Source organism: Pseudorasbora parva, chromosome 13 (genome assembly GCF_024679245.1).
Source record: "Pseudorasbora parva isolate DD20220531a chromosome 13, ASM2467924v1, whole genome shotgun sequence".
In the NCBI taxonomy this organism is placed as follows: Eukaryota; Metazoa; Chordata; class Actinopteri; order Cypriniformes; family Gobionidae; genus Pseudorasbora; species Pseudorasbora parva.
In genome coordinates, this window is record NC_090184.1 from 3,470,253 (window position 1) to 3,487,389 (window position 17,137).

Sequence of the window (17,137 nt, forward strand, 5' to 3'; positions counted from 1 at the left end):
AAGACATAATACTGATGATGAAATTCAAGGGAAGTGTTTTGTCCGATGCCTTTCTAAACATTCCCAGTGTTTTGAGAAGAAGAAGCATCACTGGCCTGTCTTCCTGCTCTCTCTGCCCCGTCTCAGGTGTGATCGTGTCGACTCCCACAGGAAGCACCGCATACGCAGTAGCAGCAGGAGCCTCCATGATCCATCCAAACGTCCCGGCCATCATGATCACTCCCATCTGCCCACACTCGCTGTCCTTCAGACCCATCGTGGTGCCTGCCGGGGTCAAGCTCAAGGTGAATGCACTAGATGCATTAGATCAGGGGTGCCCAAACTTTTTCCTATATAGGGCCAAATCAAACTTGATTGAGAGCTGTGGCCGGTGGGCCGAAAGTAATTTTTAATCATAAATCAAACTATATTACAGTAAAGTTGCTATGGGTTTATTTATTTCATAATGTTTAAAATAAATATAAAACAACTTTAATCTGATTGACTAATTCAGTTTTATTTGTAAAGTGTTGCATTTTAATGAACAATTAAATGGGCAACAATCCCCAAGTGTTCAATGTAAAATACAGTTCAATGCCAAATACACAATGATACCATAATGACGACGGATATTATACTCTTTTAAAAAAGGACCGAACTGTTTGCAAACTAGACACACTGCCTTTGATTGGACTTCTGTGAATAACAACTCATCTTGCCAAGCTTTTTTAAAATGTCTGTTCTGTGTGCCACGGCCTTGGTTTCTCCATTATTGCATTTCATTTGTTGACGTTTATTGACCTCGTGTCGCAAACCATGCAGTGCTGCACCTTGAATTGCGCATTTAAAATATTTTTTTTAAATTAATTTACATTAAATGTAAACATTTAATTTCAGTTAAATGTTGTAGAATTTCATTCTCTGTTGTAGTTTAACAATAAAGCAAACAAAATTATGTCATATTAGAAATGACAATCTGTGTCGAAGGTATCTCTCTTTCTCTCTCTCTCTCTCTCTCTCTCTCTCTCTCTCTCTCTCTCTCTCTCTCTCTTTCTCTCTTTCTCTCTCTCTCTCTCTCTCTCTCTCTCTCTCTCTCTCTCTCTCTCTCTCTCTCTCTCTCTCTCTCTCTCTCTCTCTCTCTCTCTCTCTCTCTCTCCTCGGACGGGAATGACGAAAGAGAACGAGACAAAGAGAGCAAAACACCCAAGTGCTTGACACTGCAATAACTAATAAGCATACATCTTTGGCTGTAGTTACAGCCTCTGCTCGTGGGCTCCGACTGCATGAGGACACTCACTGACCCCTGATGTGATTTCAGATTATGCTGACCCGTGATGCCAGAAACACGGCCTGGGTGTCTCTCGATGGCAGGAAACGGCAGGAGATCGCGTATGGGGACAGGTACAGGACTTCAGCTTCAATATTAAATGCTAAACTTTCAACACATGTTGCACATCCCACAATAGGTTGTGATCAATAAAAATATTCCTATTTGCATCTCTAATGGGCTCATTATCAATCCGGATGCACGAGTAGTTGCTCACTGACTTAAGGCTCTTTCACACCGGACGCGTAATGGAAAAGCGAAGCGAATAAGCAAATATTTTGCATGCGAATACGCGACACGAATTTGCGACGAATCAGAGCTCCGACATTCAAAAACATTTGCGGTGACCGCTGAGAAAACACAGACACTTCCTCATTCAGTGAAGTCGAGTTTTTCATTTTATAAGACCGAAAAGATGGTTTTGGGTGCAGCCAGTCTTAAGAACAGACAGTCTGAAGGGGAGTCTGCTAATCTTGTACAGGAGCTGAAACTTTATCATGGCTGGTTCTGCACTTACTTTATAAAGTCTGTGGGACAATTTGAGGAGCTCCTCCAGAGACAGAAGCACATCTGACGAAACTAACACACACTTCTAGTCTGGATGCCAGCCGAACTTAGCCCCGCCCACAACATTTTTAGGTCGGGCGGTTCGGTCTGGCCTCGATCCATAGAGGAGTAATTATCCCCGAATATAAGCTGTTCGGACCAATGAAATCATCAGGGCGGGCTTTAGCCGATGACGGACAGATGATCAACAGTAACGTAATCATCACGTCATCAAAGAGGCTTGGATTATATTTGTTCTAATCCTAAACGGAGAGCTTGTTTGTATCTGCATCACCTTCACTATTTCTCTCAGAAATGATGATCATGTTGGGTAAGTACTCTTGTGTATCAATAAATGATTTAATTTTTTTACAACACCGGCAAAGATCGTGTATTCCAGCGCGCGTGCAGACAGGGTTGCCAAGTTTTTACAACAAAACCCACCAACTACTAGCCCTAAACAATAGCTTTGGGGGTTCTCCAGGAAAAATGGTGTTTGGAGGGTAAAATGTGTGTTATTTTGGCAAGGTTGCTGCTAAAATTCGCACTCATGGGTCTATATATCACATAATAGTCGCTTCAACCCGCGGACATATAAAACAGCCAGCGGGGGGGAAAAACGCGGACTTGGCAACACAGTGCAGTTGAACTCTGTTGACGTCGCCTCGTTGCTCTGATTGGTTGTTGGTCTGTCCAATTGAGGTCTTTCCTGGTTGGGTTGAAACACGCCCCATAATCACAGCCCAATGAGCATCAGACTCATATTCTGACGAGAGTAGTAGTGGGAAGTTCGGATCCTTTTACTGACTCGGATCTTTGAGTCTCGTTCAGCAAAATGAACGAATCTTTTTCCGAGTCATTTCGATCATTTCACCAAAATGACATGTTAAATAGCCCAACACATCTAGTACTTATGAAAATGTTGATTACATTTTAAAACTACATAAAAATAAACTATAGGGTACTGCAACCAAAGCCAAATGATAAGAAACTGAAATGTTTAATGAATTGATTAGTTGTTGGGTCAGGCTATTGCAGTCTCTGTTTGTTCACCTCACCTCCTGATCCAAATCATTCTTTCTTTTGCAACTTCATATTTATCACGTTTGTTCTCCGCCTCTCGTGTCTTCGAGCTCCTCGAGACGTTAGCTGTCGACTCGTCTGTGTCTGACTCTGATCAGATCTGGGGGCTGGGCCGCCCGGATCGTGCGCGACACAGGTCCGGAAACAAAAATGATTAGTTCTTACGAGTCTTTCGGGTTTGAGTCTTTCATTCTTCCTGTTAGTCCCATAGAGTCTATGCTGTCAATAACGGAAGCAGAAAAGATTAGTTCTTTTGATCGAGTCTCGGGTTTGAGTCGTTCGTTCTTTTGTCACGTGACTTGTCGCCGTATAGAACACTAGTTCACAACCTTTTTAGTAAAAAGCACGTAGTTATTATTATTATTTTTTTTATACTATTCTCAGTTAATATCAGACATAGGCTATACAAATATGGGAAATATATTGACTATTCAAGTCTAACATCACAAATTCAATTAGACTAATTTTGAATCAACTGTATATATATATATATATATATATATATATATATATATATATATATATACACACACACACAGCATGGGACTGACAGCAAGAACGAAAGACTCAAACCCGAGACTCAAAAGAACTAATCATTCGGAGATTCAGAGCTGATTGAGCCCATATGTTTCGTAATGCGCATGCGCGGTCAACACAAAATGAACGGATCACTATCTGAGACAACTCTGTAGTCCCGAGTCATAATAAAGATTCGTTCAAAATGAACGAATCGTTCATGAACGACACATCACTAGACGAGAGCTGAGTATGACCACGGCAGGCTAACACACTTCAGGAACCAATCGATCCGGAGCAGATGTTTCCAGTCGAGTTACAATGTAAACATTTTAGTGCCACAGACGTACTGATTGCAACACGTTCACTTTCCATAATCGCGGATGCAAGGTTTAGAAAAAAAAATCAACAATTTATAAAAGGTTAAGTTTTGCTGTCTGTAGCATACAGTTGTAAACACAGCTGCAGGTGCACAGCTCTGACTAGACCTACAGCTGTAATCTCATGAGAAACGCCACACCTGGCCAAGGTTAATGCTGAGTGATTAGCTCGTGACATCAACTGGACATTTCGTCACCTTTGTTTTCTTGTATGTGATTGGTTAAAGCCGTTTCTGTCACCGCTAGAGTAAAAAAAATCGTCATCGAAATTAATAAAATGTCATTTTTTCACCGCAACAAAAAAGCACTCATTACACAAACAGCTGATCAAAAAATAAAACCATCTTTAGGATCAAAACCATTGATCGGTTGAGCCGTTCTGAAGCGCAAAGTAGAGACGAGCTGGGCGTCGCCATCTTGTGAGCGCGTCATCACGTGTCACTCCCGGATAACAGAAAATGGGCAAAAGGCGGGATGTGGGCGGAGCTTAGGTGACGCAATGACTATAGACGGCCAATGGCCAATAAATGGCTGTATTGGCTTCAAGAGAGATCGCGGGAGGTTGCCGCTTGGACTGTACAGAGCCCCGCACATGACATGCATATATACTGTGTCTACGAATTAAGAATTAGCTCCCACAACTGTTATAAATTTTATTACATTGTGGTCACGTTGAACTAAGTTTTGATTAGTTTTGGATTATTACACCATGGCCACGATTTAGTCAAATGAGAGAACAAATGATTATATTGTGTCCACAATTTACAATGATCCAATTGTTGTTTAACGATATGTGATCTGGCATTATCGAGTGTGTTCCTCACTTTACATAAACACACCTGTAGAGCGCACGCATACACTCCGTGATGTAGTCTAGTGGGTTAGACTAGTGCACTTGAGCATTTATAGTGCACACTTTCACTGCGTGATTTACTCTATTAAAATACATTTATAATCAATAATCAAGATGAGGGGTCCAAAACGTTTTTTATATATATTTATATCATTTAATATACACTGCTCAAATAAATGAGGGGAACACTTAAATCACACATCGATTCAGAGTGAATGAAATATTCCATTTAAAAAAAAATCTTTATCTATATACATTCTATAATTTGCTACAGCACCTGTAGCCCAACCCAAAAACTGAGCTGCATTCTTGGTGAAGAAGCCAAATGCTCAAATAAAGCTGCAAGATTTGTAGCCTCTTGCCATCTCCTGAGGGACGAGCAAACACACAGCCCATAAACACACACTCTCTCACAGCCAATACACACACCCAATAGACCTGCACCCATGTATATAGTGTGTATATGTTCAGTTGTTATATGTTTTCTATATTAACATTAGTTTGATTTTCTTAAAGGGGGGGTGAAACACTCAGTTTCAGTCAGTGTCATGTCAATCTTGAGTACCTATAGAGTAGCATTGCATCCTGCATATCTCCGAAAAGTCTTTATTTTTTTTATAATTATATAAGAAAGATGCGCTGTTCCGAGTCTTTCCGAAAAAAGCCGAGCGGGTGGGGGCGTATCGTGTGAGCGGAGCTAAATAATGACGTGTGCAGCAGCGCGCCGCTGTTTTGTGTTGAGTCGAGTGCGTCGTAAAGCTGTGTCATCCCTAACAGCGGGAAAAAACTTTATTCAAAATAAAAATATGGCTTTTAATCAGATACAGCCATACATCTATGATCCGGAATCAGACCCAGAGGCTGCAGTTGAACAGGAGCAGCAGCAAAAACGACTAGAGCAGGACGTCTCTATGTGGTACAAGTTATACACTAACTATATAATATGCTTAGCGGCTTGTGTTATTTACATATTTATACTTGAATTATATCGTCGTATTTTTGTCTTTGAAGGTGTACATGTGGGAAGTGCAGTTGTGCACGTGTGTTTGTGTGTTTACGCGTGGTTTGTGTAGACAAGTAAGCGGACTGGTTTTGCACGGCAGGCTAAGTTAGTGTTTACATAGAAAGACACGGAATAGTAGCGCATTTGAATGAAGAAGCGCGCTTATTTAGTTCAACATATTTCCCCACTCTTTGTGTATTGTTGTTTGGAGTGCTTTTACAATACACAAACATAAAGTTACACATATAGTGGCCAGCTAAACAAATGTACACGCACTACACATCGCATGCTCCATTGATCAATTAACTATACGTGATCATGTTTGGGCTACTTGATGAGCATAGGCAATAACACAGACATTTGAAGCAGTCTAACTCACCGCCCGCGGTTCTAACGTTGGGACCTTTATCGTTGGGACTGCTCCATCCTTCAGCATTAGGCGATCGGAAAAGCCGGCGTCGAGCTGGGCCTTGTTTATGAAACAGTCGGCACCGAAATGCAGCGAACAGATATAAACATTCGCGCAACTCAGTTGCTGATCCGGAAAAGCAAATTACATCCACTGTTGCCTTAACGCGGGGTTTTGGAGAATCAGTGCAGGACTGTCTTGGTCTGGCAACCAAAAACGCACTTTTTTGGTGACATTGTTATGTGCACATCACCTGTCCAGCAGCCTACAAGCCAGCGCTTTGATGGGCGTAGCCAGTTACTTTCGCTCTCTCCCTCTCTCTCTCTCCCTCTCTCTCTCTCACGTGCTTCCGGTAGAATTGTCCGTAAGGCCCATACAAGGAAATTCCGCCCCCATTAACGTCAAAGGGGACGCATGATCTCAAAAAACTTGCCGAAACTTATGACTAACCGGAAGTAGTATTTTTAACACAGAAATACTCCCATCAAACGTCCACCTTAACTTTTGAAACTTTGTCTATGTTTAGTATGGGATTCCAAGTCTTTAACAGTGTAAAAAGATCAGTACGCATGAAACAGCATTTCACCCCCCCCTATAACAAAAAATAACCCAATAAAGCTTCTTGAATAGAGAGAGAGAGAGAGAGAGAGAGAGAGAGAGAGAGACAGAGACAGAGACAGAGACAGAGACAGAGACAGAGACAGAGACAGAGACAGAGAGAGAGAGAGAGAGAGAGAGAGAGAGAGAGAGAGAGAGAGAGAGAGAGAGAGAGAGAGATTAGGCTACCTCTGTGCTTCCCTTTATGTTGTTGTTTTTTTTAGTCCTGTAAGTTTCAGTTATTACAGTTAACTATGCGGAGGGATAAGGAACTGTAATGCGGTCAAGAGTGCTGCCTGCCAAATAATGGCACACCTCAGAAAGTTCATCAGCCAATCAGTTTCAAGTATTCAACGGCCAGTAATATAAATTGATTAAATGTAAGATTTGACACAAAAGATGATGCATGCATTTAGACAGGTTAAATGTGTCACACCTGGTTGAGACGTGGTGTAAACTTGATGCATGACGTATGCTTTTCTTCTCTGCTTTCTAGTATTACCATCACGTCGTCATGCTTTCCTGTCCCTTCCATCTGTTTCCGTGACCCGGTGAACGACTGGTTCGAGAGTCTGTCCCAATGTTTACACTGGAATGTCAGGAAGAGACAGAGCCATCTGAGCTCTGAGGAGGACGAGTTCTGAACACATTTCCAACACTCAACATGTCCTTTAACAGTGAATCTCATCTAAATAAACCACTCTCACTTCAGCTCATCACAAAGTTTGATTTTGCTTTAAAAAAACATTAACGGGTTAGTTCACCCAAAAATGAAATGTCTGTCATTAACTCCTCTCCCTAATGTCGTTCCTCACCCGTAAGACCTCCGTTCATCTTCACACACAGTTTAAGATATTTTATATTTAGTCCGAGAGCGTATGCAAGTGTATGCACACTATACTGTCCATGTCCAGAAAGGGAATAAAAACATCATCACAGTAGTCCATATGTGACATCAGTGGGTTAATTAGAGTCTCTTGAAGCATCCAAAATACATTTGGGTCCAAAAATAACAAAAACTACGACTTTATTCAGCATTGTCTTCTCTTCCGCGTTTGTTTTCAATCCTCAAATAAAGATTAGAACGTTATGAATCAGCGAATTGATTCATGATTCAGATCACCAATGTCACGTGATCTCAGCAGTTTGACACTTCTCATCGCGAAGAGAAGCCAATGCTGAATAAAGTCGTAGTTTTTGTTATTTTTGGACCCAAATGTATTTTGGATGCTTCAAGAGACTCTAATTAACCCACTGATGTCACATATGGACTACTGTGATGATGTTTTTATTCCCTTTCTGGACATGGACAGTATAGTGTGCATACACTTGCATACGCTCTCGGACTAAATATAAAATATCTTAAACTGTGTGTGAAGATGAACGGAGGTCTTACGGGTGTGGAACGACATTAGGGGGAGGAGTTAATGACATCAGTTGCATTTTTGGGTGAACTAACCCTTTAAAGCTTTTTGCCCCATTCTGAGTTGTCATTATATTCTCAGTACTGTAATAGTCATTATTATTGTGTGACGGTAAAAAAAGTGACTGCAAAACAATGATTATGTTATTTAAATATGCATAAATGAAAGATAGTACAGCCATGATGTATAAATAATTTTTGGGGGGTAACTTTTACCCCTTTTTTTGCATTATGATAATGAGAATTTTCGGGGAAACTGAATTCTACAAATTTTGGGTGACCACAATATGCGCTGCCACGTTTTCTTGGCACGTTCCGTGAAAAATGACTTTTTTAATCAGTTCATTCCATTGTAACTTTGTGTGAAGTATCATGTATTGTTAGTTTTTGGCTGACAAGGTCATTTAAAGCAATAACTGAATTGTAATAGATTATATTGTGCCTTATAGAGCATTGCATCAAAGTCAGACATTTGGGGGAAATGTATTTATGGCATATTTAGAATGTATCATACATTTTGGTTATCAATATTTTACGTGTTTGAGCTTTTTTCCATTGGATTATAGTCTTAATTCAACAACGAGTCTCTCAGAAATCACCCTGGAAAAGTGAACACTACATTGTGTGTTTTAAGTAAGTTCAGTCGTGTTTTTTTTCAGTTCTGTTATGAAGTTATTTAAAGATGAAATGAAGCAAATCGAAAACCATATACTTATCAAGGGACCTGAGAATCATTCAAGTTAATGTTCGCAATTTTTTCTTCTTCTTCTGTAGTCTATTAAATTTGAAATGTTAGCTTTTTATGAGATTTTGTAACAGCTTCACAAATGTATCATTGACCTTTAACTCGGTTTACATCATATCTGACCTCTGCTTCTGTGTTTTATGACATCCTGTCAGAAGCCAGGTTTTACTTACTGTCAGAACTTTTTATTATTATTAAAAAGAACATTTTCATAGCAAAAGAAATGTTTATCCTTCTCGTCTCTTTCTGATTTCACAGGTTAGTATTATAGCTGGAAAATGTGCATTTGCCATTATATTTTGTAACTGACAATAATATATTTTTAATGAACCTAAAACATAACTACTTCTTCATCCATTCATATTTAATTATTTGACTTTCCTGTTTTTACACATTTAGAGTGATATTGTGGTTGATTTCTTTTGCTCTTTTATTGTGATGCCATTAAACTCAATCTATTTTATGGATCATTATTTTTTCATATTTCACGTAACTACATTCATAGCAAAGACGATAAAACACCTTATTGCTGGCTTTCTCTTAGTGTTCAATTCAAAAGGGTGGTTGATTATGAGTTTACTTCTTGTGTAACTTTAGTGAGTGTGTAATGTCGCTGTTTGAGCATAAATAACATCTGCAAAGTTACGACGCTCAAAGTTCAGAGCAAAGGGAGATATTTTCTTTTACAGAAAACAGTTTTTATAGACTACACAAACGGCTGGTAGGGACTACAATGAGCTTCTTCACGGGTTTGTGACATCACTAACCCTACAATTTACATAAACCCCGCCCCCGGGAACATGTGGAGAAGAGGAAGAGTTGCTGTAGTCGAGCACATTTGGGAGTCGCTCAAGCTGTCGTCCGTCTTTGACATTTATTGATACAGTACGAACACAAATGCAATAGCATGACAAAAAGCAAGTCAACTTTAAACATATAGGGCCCTATTTTAACGATCTGAAACGCAAGTGGCAAAGCGCAAAGCGCAAGTAACTTTGTGGGCGGGTCTTGGCGCTGTTGCTATTTTCCCGGCGGGATAAATGGCTCTTGCGCACGGCGCAAATCTAAAATGGGTTGGTCTGAAGTAGCTTCATTATTCATAGGTGTGGTTTGGGCGTAACGTGAATAAACCAATCAGAGCGGCATCCAACATCCCCTTTAAAAGCAGCTGCGCAAGATCCATTATGGGTCGCTATTATTATGGCGTATTTACCAGGCGCACGCCAGGAGCGGTTCACAGCCGAGGAGACTGATGTTCTTGAAGAGCAGTGAAAGACAGAGGAGTTGTGTTGTATGGGGATGGGAGAAACCCACCCAAAATAGCGTCGGTTAAACAGTTTTTTCAGTTTTTCAGTCGATTTTTTTTCCTGGTTCTTGACGGACAAACCAATTTGTCAGATGTCCTTATATTCATATATGTCTTGCCACTATTGGGCAAACAGGTTTGATCCTTAATTACTACAATTAGCCTGAATAATTTGTAAGCTAGATTTATGCCTATTTTTCCACATCTTCGTGGCACACCACAATGATTTCCGTCATCTCATGTGTTAATATTTTTTTAGTGTAACAATTTATAATTTGCAAAAATAGCTGTTGCATCTGTGTAGATTACATGAGCAAAGTGTATGCGCGTTGTGCACGCTGTACATTATGGTCATGCATGCGCCCTTAAAATAGCATAATGAACAACGCGCAGCGCGCCGCTGACTTTAGAGGAGGTTTTTTCTGGTCAGTGGCGCAACTGTTTAATGGAACAGCAAAATAGCTCCAGGGATTGTTTGCGCCGGAACACGCCTCCTTTTTTGCGCTGAACCGCCCAGGGAGCGCAAGTTCATTCACTAGTTTAGCGACGAGCATCTGTGGAGGGAAAAGTGCGCTTTGCGCCGGTGCAAAATAGGAATGACACGCGTCGGTGTACAAAGTCAATTGTGCTGGGTGCAAGATAGCGCCCATACAATGTAGTTTACAAACAGCAAAACTGTGGCCCTTTAAAATGCTGAGTGGCTAACTTTGGAAAACCAATAGCCACAGTGGCTGGTGAGCAAAAATATTAATGTCAAGCCCTGAACTCAGAGTATGTGATTTCAGACGCAGCCATTAAAGGTGTCATGAACTGGCTTTTAAATTTTTTTATGCTGTTGTCTGAGGTCAACTAAAGACATTTGTGTGGTTTTTACATTCAAAAACATCATAACTAATCAGTAATAGGCTATTTTCTACACTGGGTTTGAGGCTCTCTCCTGAACACTGGGGTTTGATGGGCGTGTCACTGGAGACTTGGAAGTAAACGCCCACGGCTAGGATTGGATAAGATTTGCATATTTAATGAGCTTCAGCTCCGCTGTCAGTTCACATGAGGGAGAGATTGTTTTGAAAGCAGCAACCGGAATGACAAAATCAAGGGGCCGAGGGTCTGTACATATAAACTTCCCTCACTAACTTGACAAAGGTGAACATACTTCAAAATGGCGGCGGCGGGGATTCCCCCCGAGGGGAAGTGCTTAGGGAAGAAACAGAAGAAAGCTTAAGGGAGGCTGTACTCAGATTAAACATTACACTGCTTTATTACGTAATCCTGAGGTATAGGGGTTTTACACTGAGCTTCCTCATGTAACTTTCCTCTGTTCTCTCTGGAAGCACCAGATGAGCTGGGAGTTTTCTCTGGTCTAATAAAGAAACATAAGCCAGCAGGAAGTCTGGGGACAGTTAATACAAACATAACTACATAAGCTGGATGACAATTATTTCTACTGTAATATCGACTAAATAAACGCCATGGTATTAAAAACCCAAATGTCCCATCTGATTTCTCAACGTTACACTGCGACGCAGATCCTAAATCACTTCTGTTGAAACAACATCGTACATTAAAAAAGATAAAAACGATCAAATAAAGTCCTGAAGCAAAGTTTCCAAATGGATTCTGGTAAATTACATGCAATAATAAACTATAAAATGACCACATGGTCACAATTCATTCAGTTACACTGTATTATAGTATATTTGCTGTTGATTATTTTTCATGATTTGTTTATTTTTCATGATTAGATTATTTTAAACAGTAGAAAAACAGATACATTTAGTCAAAATACACAAAAAATACCTTTCAGATTATTCTGTATAAATGTAGGGCTTTTATTAAAACTGCTCTATACAGTAATTTACTTTTAAAATAGCCTATTCTTTCATGTACAGTAACTAAAATCATTTTGTAGAATGTCTCGAATGTACATTTCCTGAAGAAAATGTGAGTGGTGCTTGAGGTGTTCTGGGTGGTTGCTAGGCAGTTGCTAGGATGTTCTGGGTGGTTGCTAAGCAGTTGCTAGGGTGTTTCTAGGTGGTTGCTAGGGTGCTCTGAGTTGTTAGGCGGTTGCTAGGGTGTTCTGGTTGGCTGCTAGGCAGTTGCTAGGGTGTTCTGGGTGGTTGCTAGGGTGTTCTAGGTGATTACTAGGTGGTTGCTAGGGTGCTCAGAGTTGTTAGGCAGTTGATAGGGTGTTCTGGTTGGCTACTTGGCAGTTGCCAGGGTGTTCTGGGTGGTTGCTAGGGTTTCTCTAGGTGGTTGCTAGGGTGTTCTTGGTGGTTGTTAGGCAATTGTTAGGCGGTTGTTAGGGTGTTCTGGGTGGTTGCTGTGGTGTTGCTAGGATATTGCTAAGGTGTTCTGAGTTGTTGCTGGGGTGTTCTGGGTGGTTGCTTAGGAGTTGATAGGGTGTTCTGGACGGTTGTCGGGCTGTTCTGGGTGGTTGCTATGGTGTTGCTAGGTGGTTCCTAGGGTGTTGCTAGCTGGTTGCTATGGTGTTGCTATGTGATTGCTAATGTGTTCTGGGTGGTTGCTATGGTGTTCTGGGTGGTTGTTCAGACGTTGCTAGGTTGTTGCTAAGGTATTGTTAAGGTGACGTTAAGTTCTAAAAGTTATATTTGGTCTTCCTCCGCATTCTAAGAGTGTTTGTGATCGAGATAGCCAATCAAATCAAACAAGACAGGGCTTACAGTTAACAGAAAACGAGTGTGACGCTTTAGTTTGAATGTGGTAGATATCATATAAGTAGCTAAGCTTTTGACAATTGTTTTATAATACAAAATGTTCAATGTTCAAACCGACAGTAAAATCCATTGATGCAAACTACTCAACTGCTTTATCAAAAGTTTAAAATATGCTATAATTTATATGAGTCATAAAAATAATAATAATTGAATGTGATGACGTCTACGTTTTTGAGATACTAGACAGACTGAATGAGCATTATTGGCAAATAATTTAAATAGATTATTTCACAACTACAGTTAAACGTTTTTATCTATTTATGATTCACTTAAATCCATTGGACATAAATTGTTTTATTTAAATAAATTAACAAATAAGGTTTTAAAATTTGAACTCAGCCGCATCTCACATCCTCCAGTCCGGCATGTGGCGCTAATGCACCTTTGATCTGGTTGACATCTGGTTCTTCAGAAGAAGAGTTCCTGCAGTCCTCAAACAAACATGGCGGCGCCAATGCCGGAGGATTCAGCGAGGAAACACGTGGAGAAAAAGAACAAGAAAAAGGTAAACATTATCAATCCCTGCTCTGCCTACAACATTAGTCTGTTCTCACAGCGTGGTATAAGTGTCTGTGTTGATATCGGACTCTCTTAGTAAACATGAGGCGTTGTCATCATCGCTCAACTTTTAACTGATTTATAAAAGTATTCTCGGCATTTTTTCTTGAGCTTTTTGGTATAATGTAAGAGTAAATCTGTCGTTTGAAAAGTATACCTTTTGGTTGTAGTAAAATCACGGTACTCTTGATATACTATAGTACTGAATAAATATAACTATACTATATTATTTACAAACACCTCTTCTTTAATGAGCATGATTTGAATTAATATATATTACGAAAAAGTTATTGAAGAGAGAATCTTATGAAGTTTAAAATAATCTCTTATTATTTGCTAGAAAAAAATATCTTAGTGATTTTTCTTTGGTTACACTCCCACATGAATAAATGCTATAGTATATAATAGTAAAATTACTGTAGTAAATACTTAAGTGTTTTTGAACCATACTATAGTAAATATTCTACAGTAAATTAACAAAGTGTAGTAAATACTGTAATATAATAGAATCGACTGTAGTATATTTACTAAAGTATAGTTCAAAAACACTAGTATTTACTACAGTAATTTTACTATAATATACTATAGTATTTTTTCATGTGGGCTTTATTTTAAGGTGTCTGTGTTACAGTGTAATTATACATTTTATGACTGAGTAATAATAATGAAATTACTTAATATGTACTATAGGATTAATTGCATGTAATTATGCATTATCTATAGATCTTATATGTAATGTATAACAAGAGCAGTGAAAAATAAAGTTATGTATTCTGGACAGTCTTATAATTTACCCACTAATGTAAATATTGTTGACCGTTCACTTCAGGGACATTTGTTGTCATGGTCATCTGTATTTGTTTCCGATGGAAATCATTTGTCCCTGATTTAAATTGTAAAAAAATGAAAACCTTTATGAATGTGTTTGTCTTGTCCTCACTCAGCCTGCGAAACGCTATTGGGACGCCTCAGAAAACACACACCAGAGACCTGAGGAAGAACAGAGTAAAGATGTGCAGAGCCAGAATAAACCAACGGGAAAAGAAACGCCACTAAAGGGGAATAAAGATGAAAGTGTCCCTTTAGAGGTAAGAGTTTGTTTTTCCATTCTGTGACTGTGTGCTATGAATATTAATCAGGTCAATGCCTCTAATGCTTGAAGGGTTACTTCTCCCAAAAATGAAAATTAGCCGATGATTTACTCATCCTAGGTGTTTTTATAATGTATAATTTAACTCTGATTGTATTGGTCTGAAAGAAGAAAGTAATATACACCTAGGATGAGTAAATCATGGGCTGATTTTCATTTTTGGGTGAACTAAACCTTTAAGATTGTTTTAGTTTAGATTTGAGAGTTTGTTGCACCTCTTTGACTTTATACCGTCAGCACTTTATGGAGCGTCACACAAATACTAGTTCTGATGTCCCAAACAATCCTTTGGATGAATTAATTTGCTGTTATTTCTTTAGAAGAACTTAAACTAGGGATGTTTAATTATTTTTATGCATTTTTAAGCTTTGCATTTTATTTATTTTTTTATTTTTTTATCCAAAAGAATCCAACTATTAAATAACGAGCAAAGGAAACTAAAAAAGTTGTTTTCTGAAAATAACATTCTTAAGCCTCGTGCACACGTCTTTGTGTTCGACTGCAAAGAACTGAAATTTTTGTACTTCTTTTACTCCTATTAATAAAATATTTCTAGAGTGCATACCTTCTTCAAATTTTTGAATACACTGATCAGGCATAACATTATGACCACTGACAGGTGAAGTAAATACCACTGATGATCTCTTCATCCCGGCTCCTGTTAGTGGGTGGGATATATTAGGAAGCAAGTGAACATTTCGTCCTCAAAGTTGATAGAAGCAGGAAAAATAGGCAAGCGTAAGGATTTGAGCGAGTTTTGACAAGGGCCAAATTGTGATGGCTAGACGACTGGGTCAGAGCATCTCCAAAACTGCAGCTCTTGTGGACTGTTCCCGGTCTGCAGTGGTCAGTATCTATCACCGCACACCTTCAGGGGTCTAGTGGAGTCCATGCCACGTCGGGTCAGGGCTGTTTTAGCAGCAAAAGGGGAGCAGCACAATATTAGTTAAAATGTTATGCCTGATCAGTGTAGGTCTAAGCTGGAAGAGCGGTGAGTGCTTTGATTGGAGCCTTGCGGTTTAAAAAAAGTGATTTTTAAACCGCAAAAATGCATGACAACCCTAAGCTTTCAAGATGGCACAGAACGACAGCGTCACGTGAGCAAAACCACTATAGAAACGATTGTACAAAACCTCTATCGGCTTACAAATTTCTAGTGGTTAATCATGTTTTCCGGTATATCTCCCATCCCTACTCTCAAATAATCAGTGATTTAACAATCACCAACATCCTAACTTTAAGCACACCCTTATTGTTTTAACTGCACATGTAAACTCAATGATGTCCTAATTTGAGCAAAATCAGAGTCAATATTTCAGCAGCTTCTCATCCGATCATGTTGTTTATTCAGAAAAAGGACCCTTTTCCTGGTGAGGCTCCTATACCAAAAGAACGGCTCCAGAAGTTTCAGAGAGGAGAAAAACGCAAAGCGGTGAGTCCAGCTTCTGCAGTCACAGAGACTTGCCCAAATGCATTCCTGTATATTTATTGTTTCGAGTCTATCAGCATATAATGGATGCAAGTCACTGTTGCGGGTGGGTAATATGATCAAATATGTCTTTTGCTGGAAGTAATATTTTTATCATACCAAAATTATAGATCCCAGTGAAATCTTATACATCTTAACACAGAAATAAGATATTTACCTCGAAATATACTGATAACCATCAGAAAATGTTACACAAAACACCCAAATGGACATTACTGATAACAAAAATATTACATTTCAATGAAATATAATCATGTGAGATCATGCGTGGACTTATGGGAATGTCCTTTGATTGATTTTCACTGTAAATTATACAACCCCAAATCAGAAAAAGTTGGGACAGTTTGGAAAACGCAAATAAAAAAAGAAAGTAGCGATTTCTAAATTTACTTTGACTTGTATTTCATTGCAGACAATATTAACACAAAATATTTCATGTTTTGTCTGGTCAACTTCATGTCATTTGTAAATATGCATCCTTTCCTGTCATTCAGACCTGCAACACATTTCAAAAAAAGTTGGGACAGGAGCAATTTAGGGCTAGTAATGAGGTAAAAGGGTTAAATAATGATGTGATTTGAAACAGGTGATGTCAACAGGTGATTGAAATTATGATTTGGTACAAGAGCAGCATCCAAGAAAGATCTAATCCTTTAGGAGCAAAGATGGGCCGAGGATCGCCAGTTTGCCAACAAATACGTGAGAAAATTATTGAAATGTTTAAAAACAATGCTCCTCAAAGAAAGATAGGAAGAGATTTGGATATTTCACATTCAACAGTGCATAACATAATTACAAGATTCAAGGAATCTGGAGGAATTTCAGTGCGTAAAGGACAAGGCCGCAAGCCTAAGCTGAACAACCGTGATCTCCGATCCCTCAGGCGGCACTGCATCAAGAATCGTCATTCATCTATAAGCGATATCACCACATGGGCTCAGGACTACTTTGGCAAACCTTTGTCAAGTACCACAATACGTAGTTACATCCACAAATGCCAGTTAAAACTGTACTGTGCCAAAAGGAAGCCTTATG

At 39.2% G+C, this 17,137-nt stretch overlaps 2 protein-coding genes across 2 annotated transcripts in view; both read left to right on the forward strand.

Moving 5' to 3' along the window:
* Positions 1-7,498, forward strand: part of nadka (NAD kinase a) — a 52,534-nt gene extending 45,036 nt beyond the window's left edge. Inside the window, exons 10-12 of the mRNA XM_067412437.1 lie at positions 127-284; positions 1,298-1,380; positions 7,190-7,498. Of these exons, the coding sequence (XP_067268538.1) occupies positions 127-284; positions 1,298-1,380; positions 7,190-7,337 (389 nt within the window). The 3' untranslated portion in view covers positions 7,338-7,498. The remainder of the gene's footprint in view (positions 1-126; positions 285-1,297; positions 1,381-7,189) is intronic.
* Positions 7,499-13,273: 5,775 nt separating this feature from the next.
* wdr46 (WD repeat domain 46) overlaps positions 13,274-17,137 on the forward strand; it is a 35,206-nt gene continuing 31,342 nt past the window's right edge. Inside the window, exons 1-3 of the mRNA XM_067412438.1 lie at positions 13,274-13,410; positions 14,408-14,551; positions 15,965-16,045. Of these exons, the coding sequence (XP_067268539.1) occupies positions 13,348-13,410; positions 14,408-14,551; positions 15,965-16,045 (288 nt within the window). The 5' untranslated portion in view covers positions 13,274-13,347. The remainder of the gene's footprint in view (positions 13,411-14,407; positions 14,552-15,964; positions 16,046-17,137) is intronic.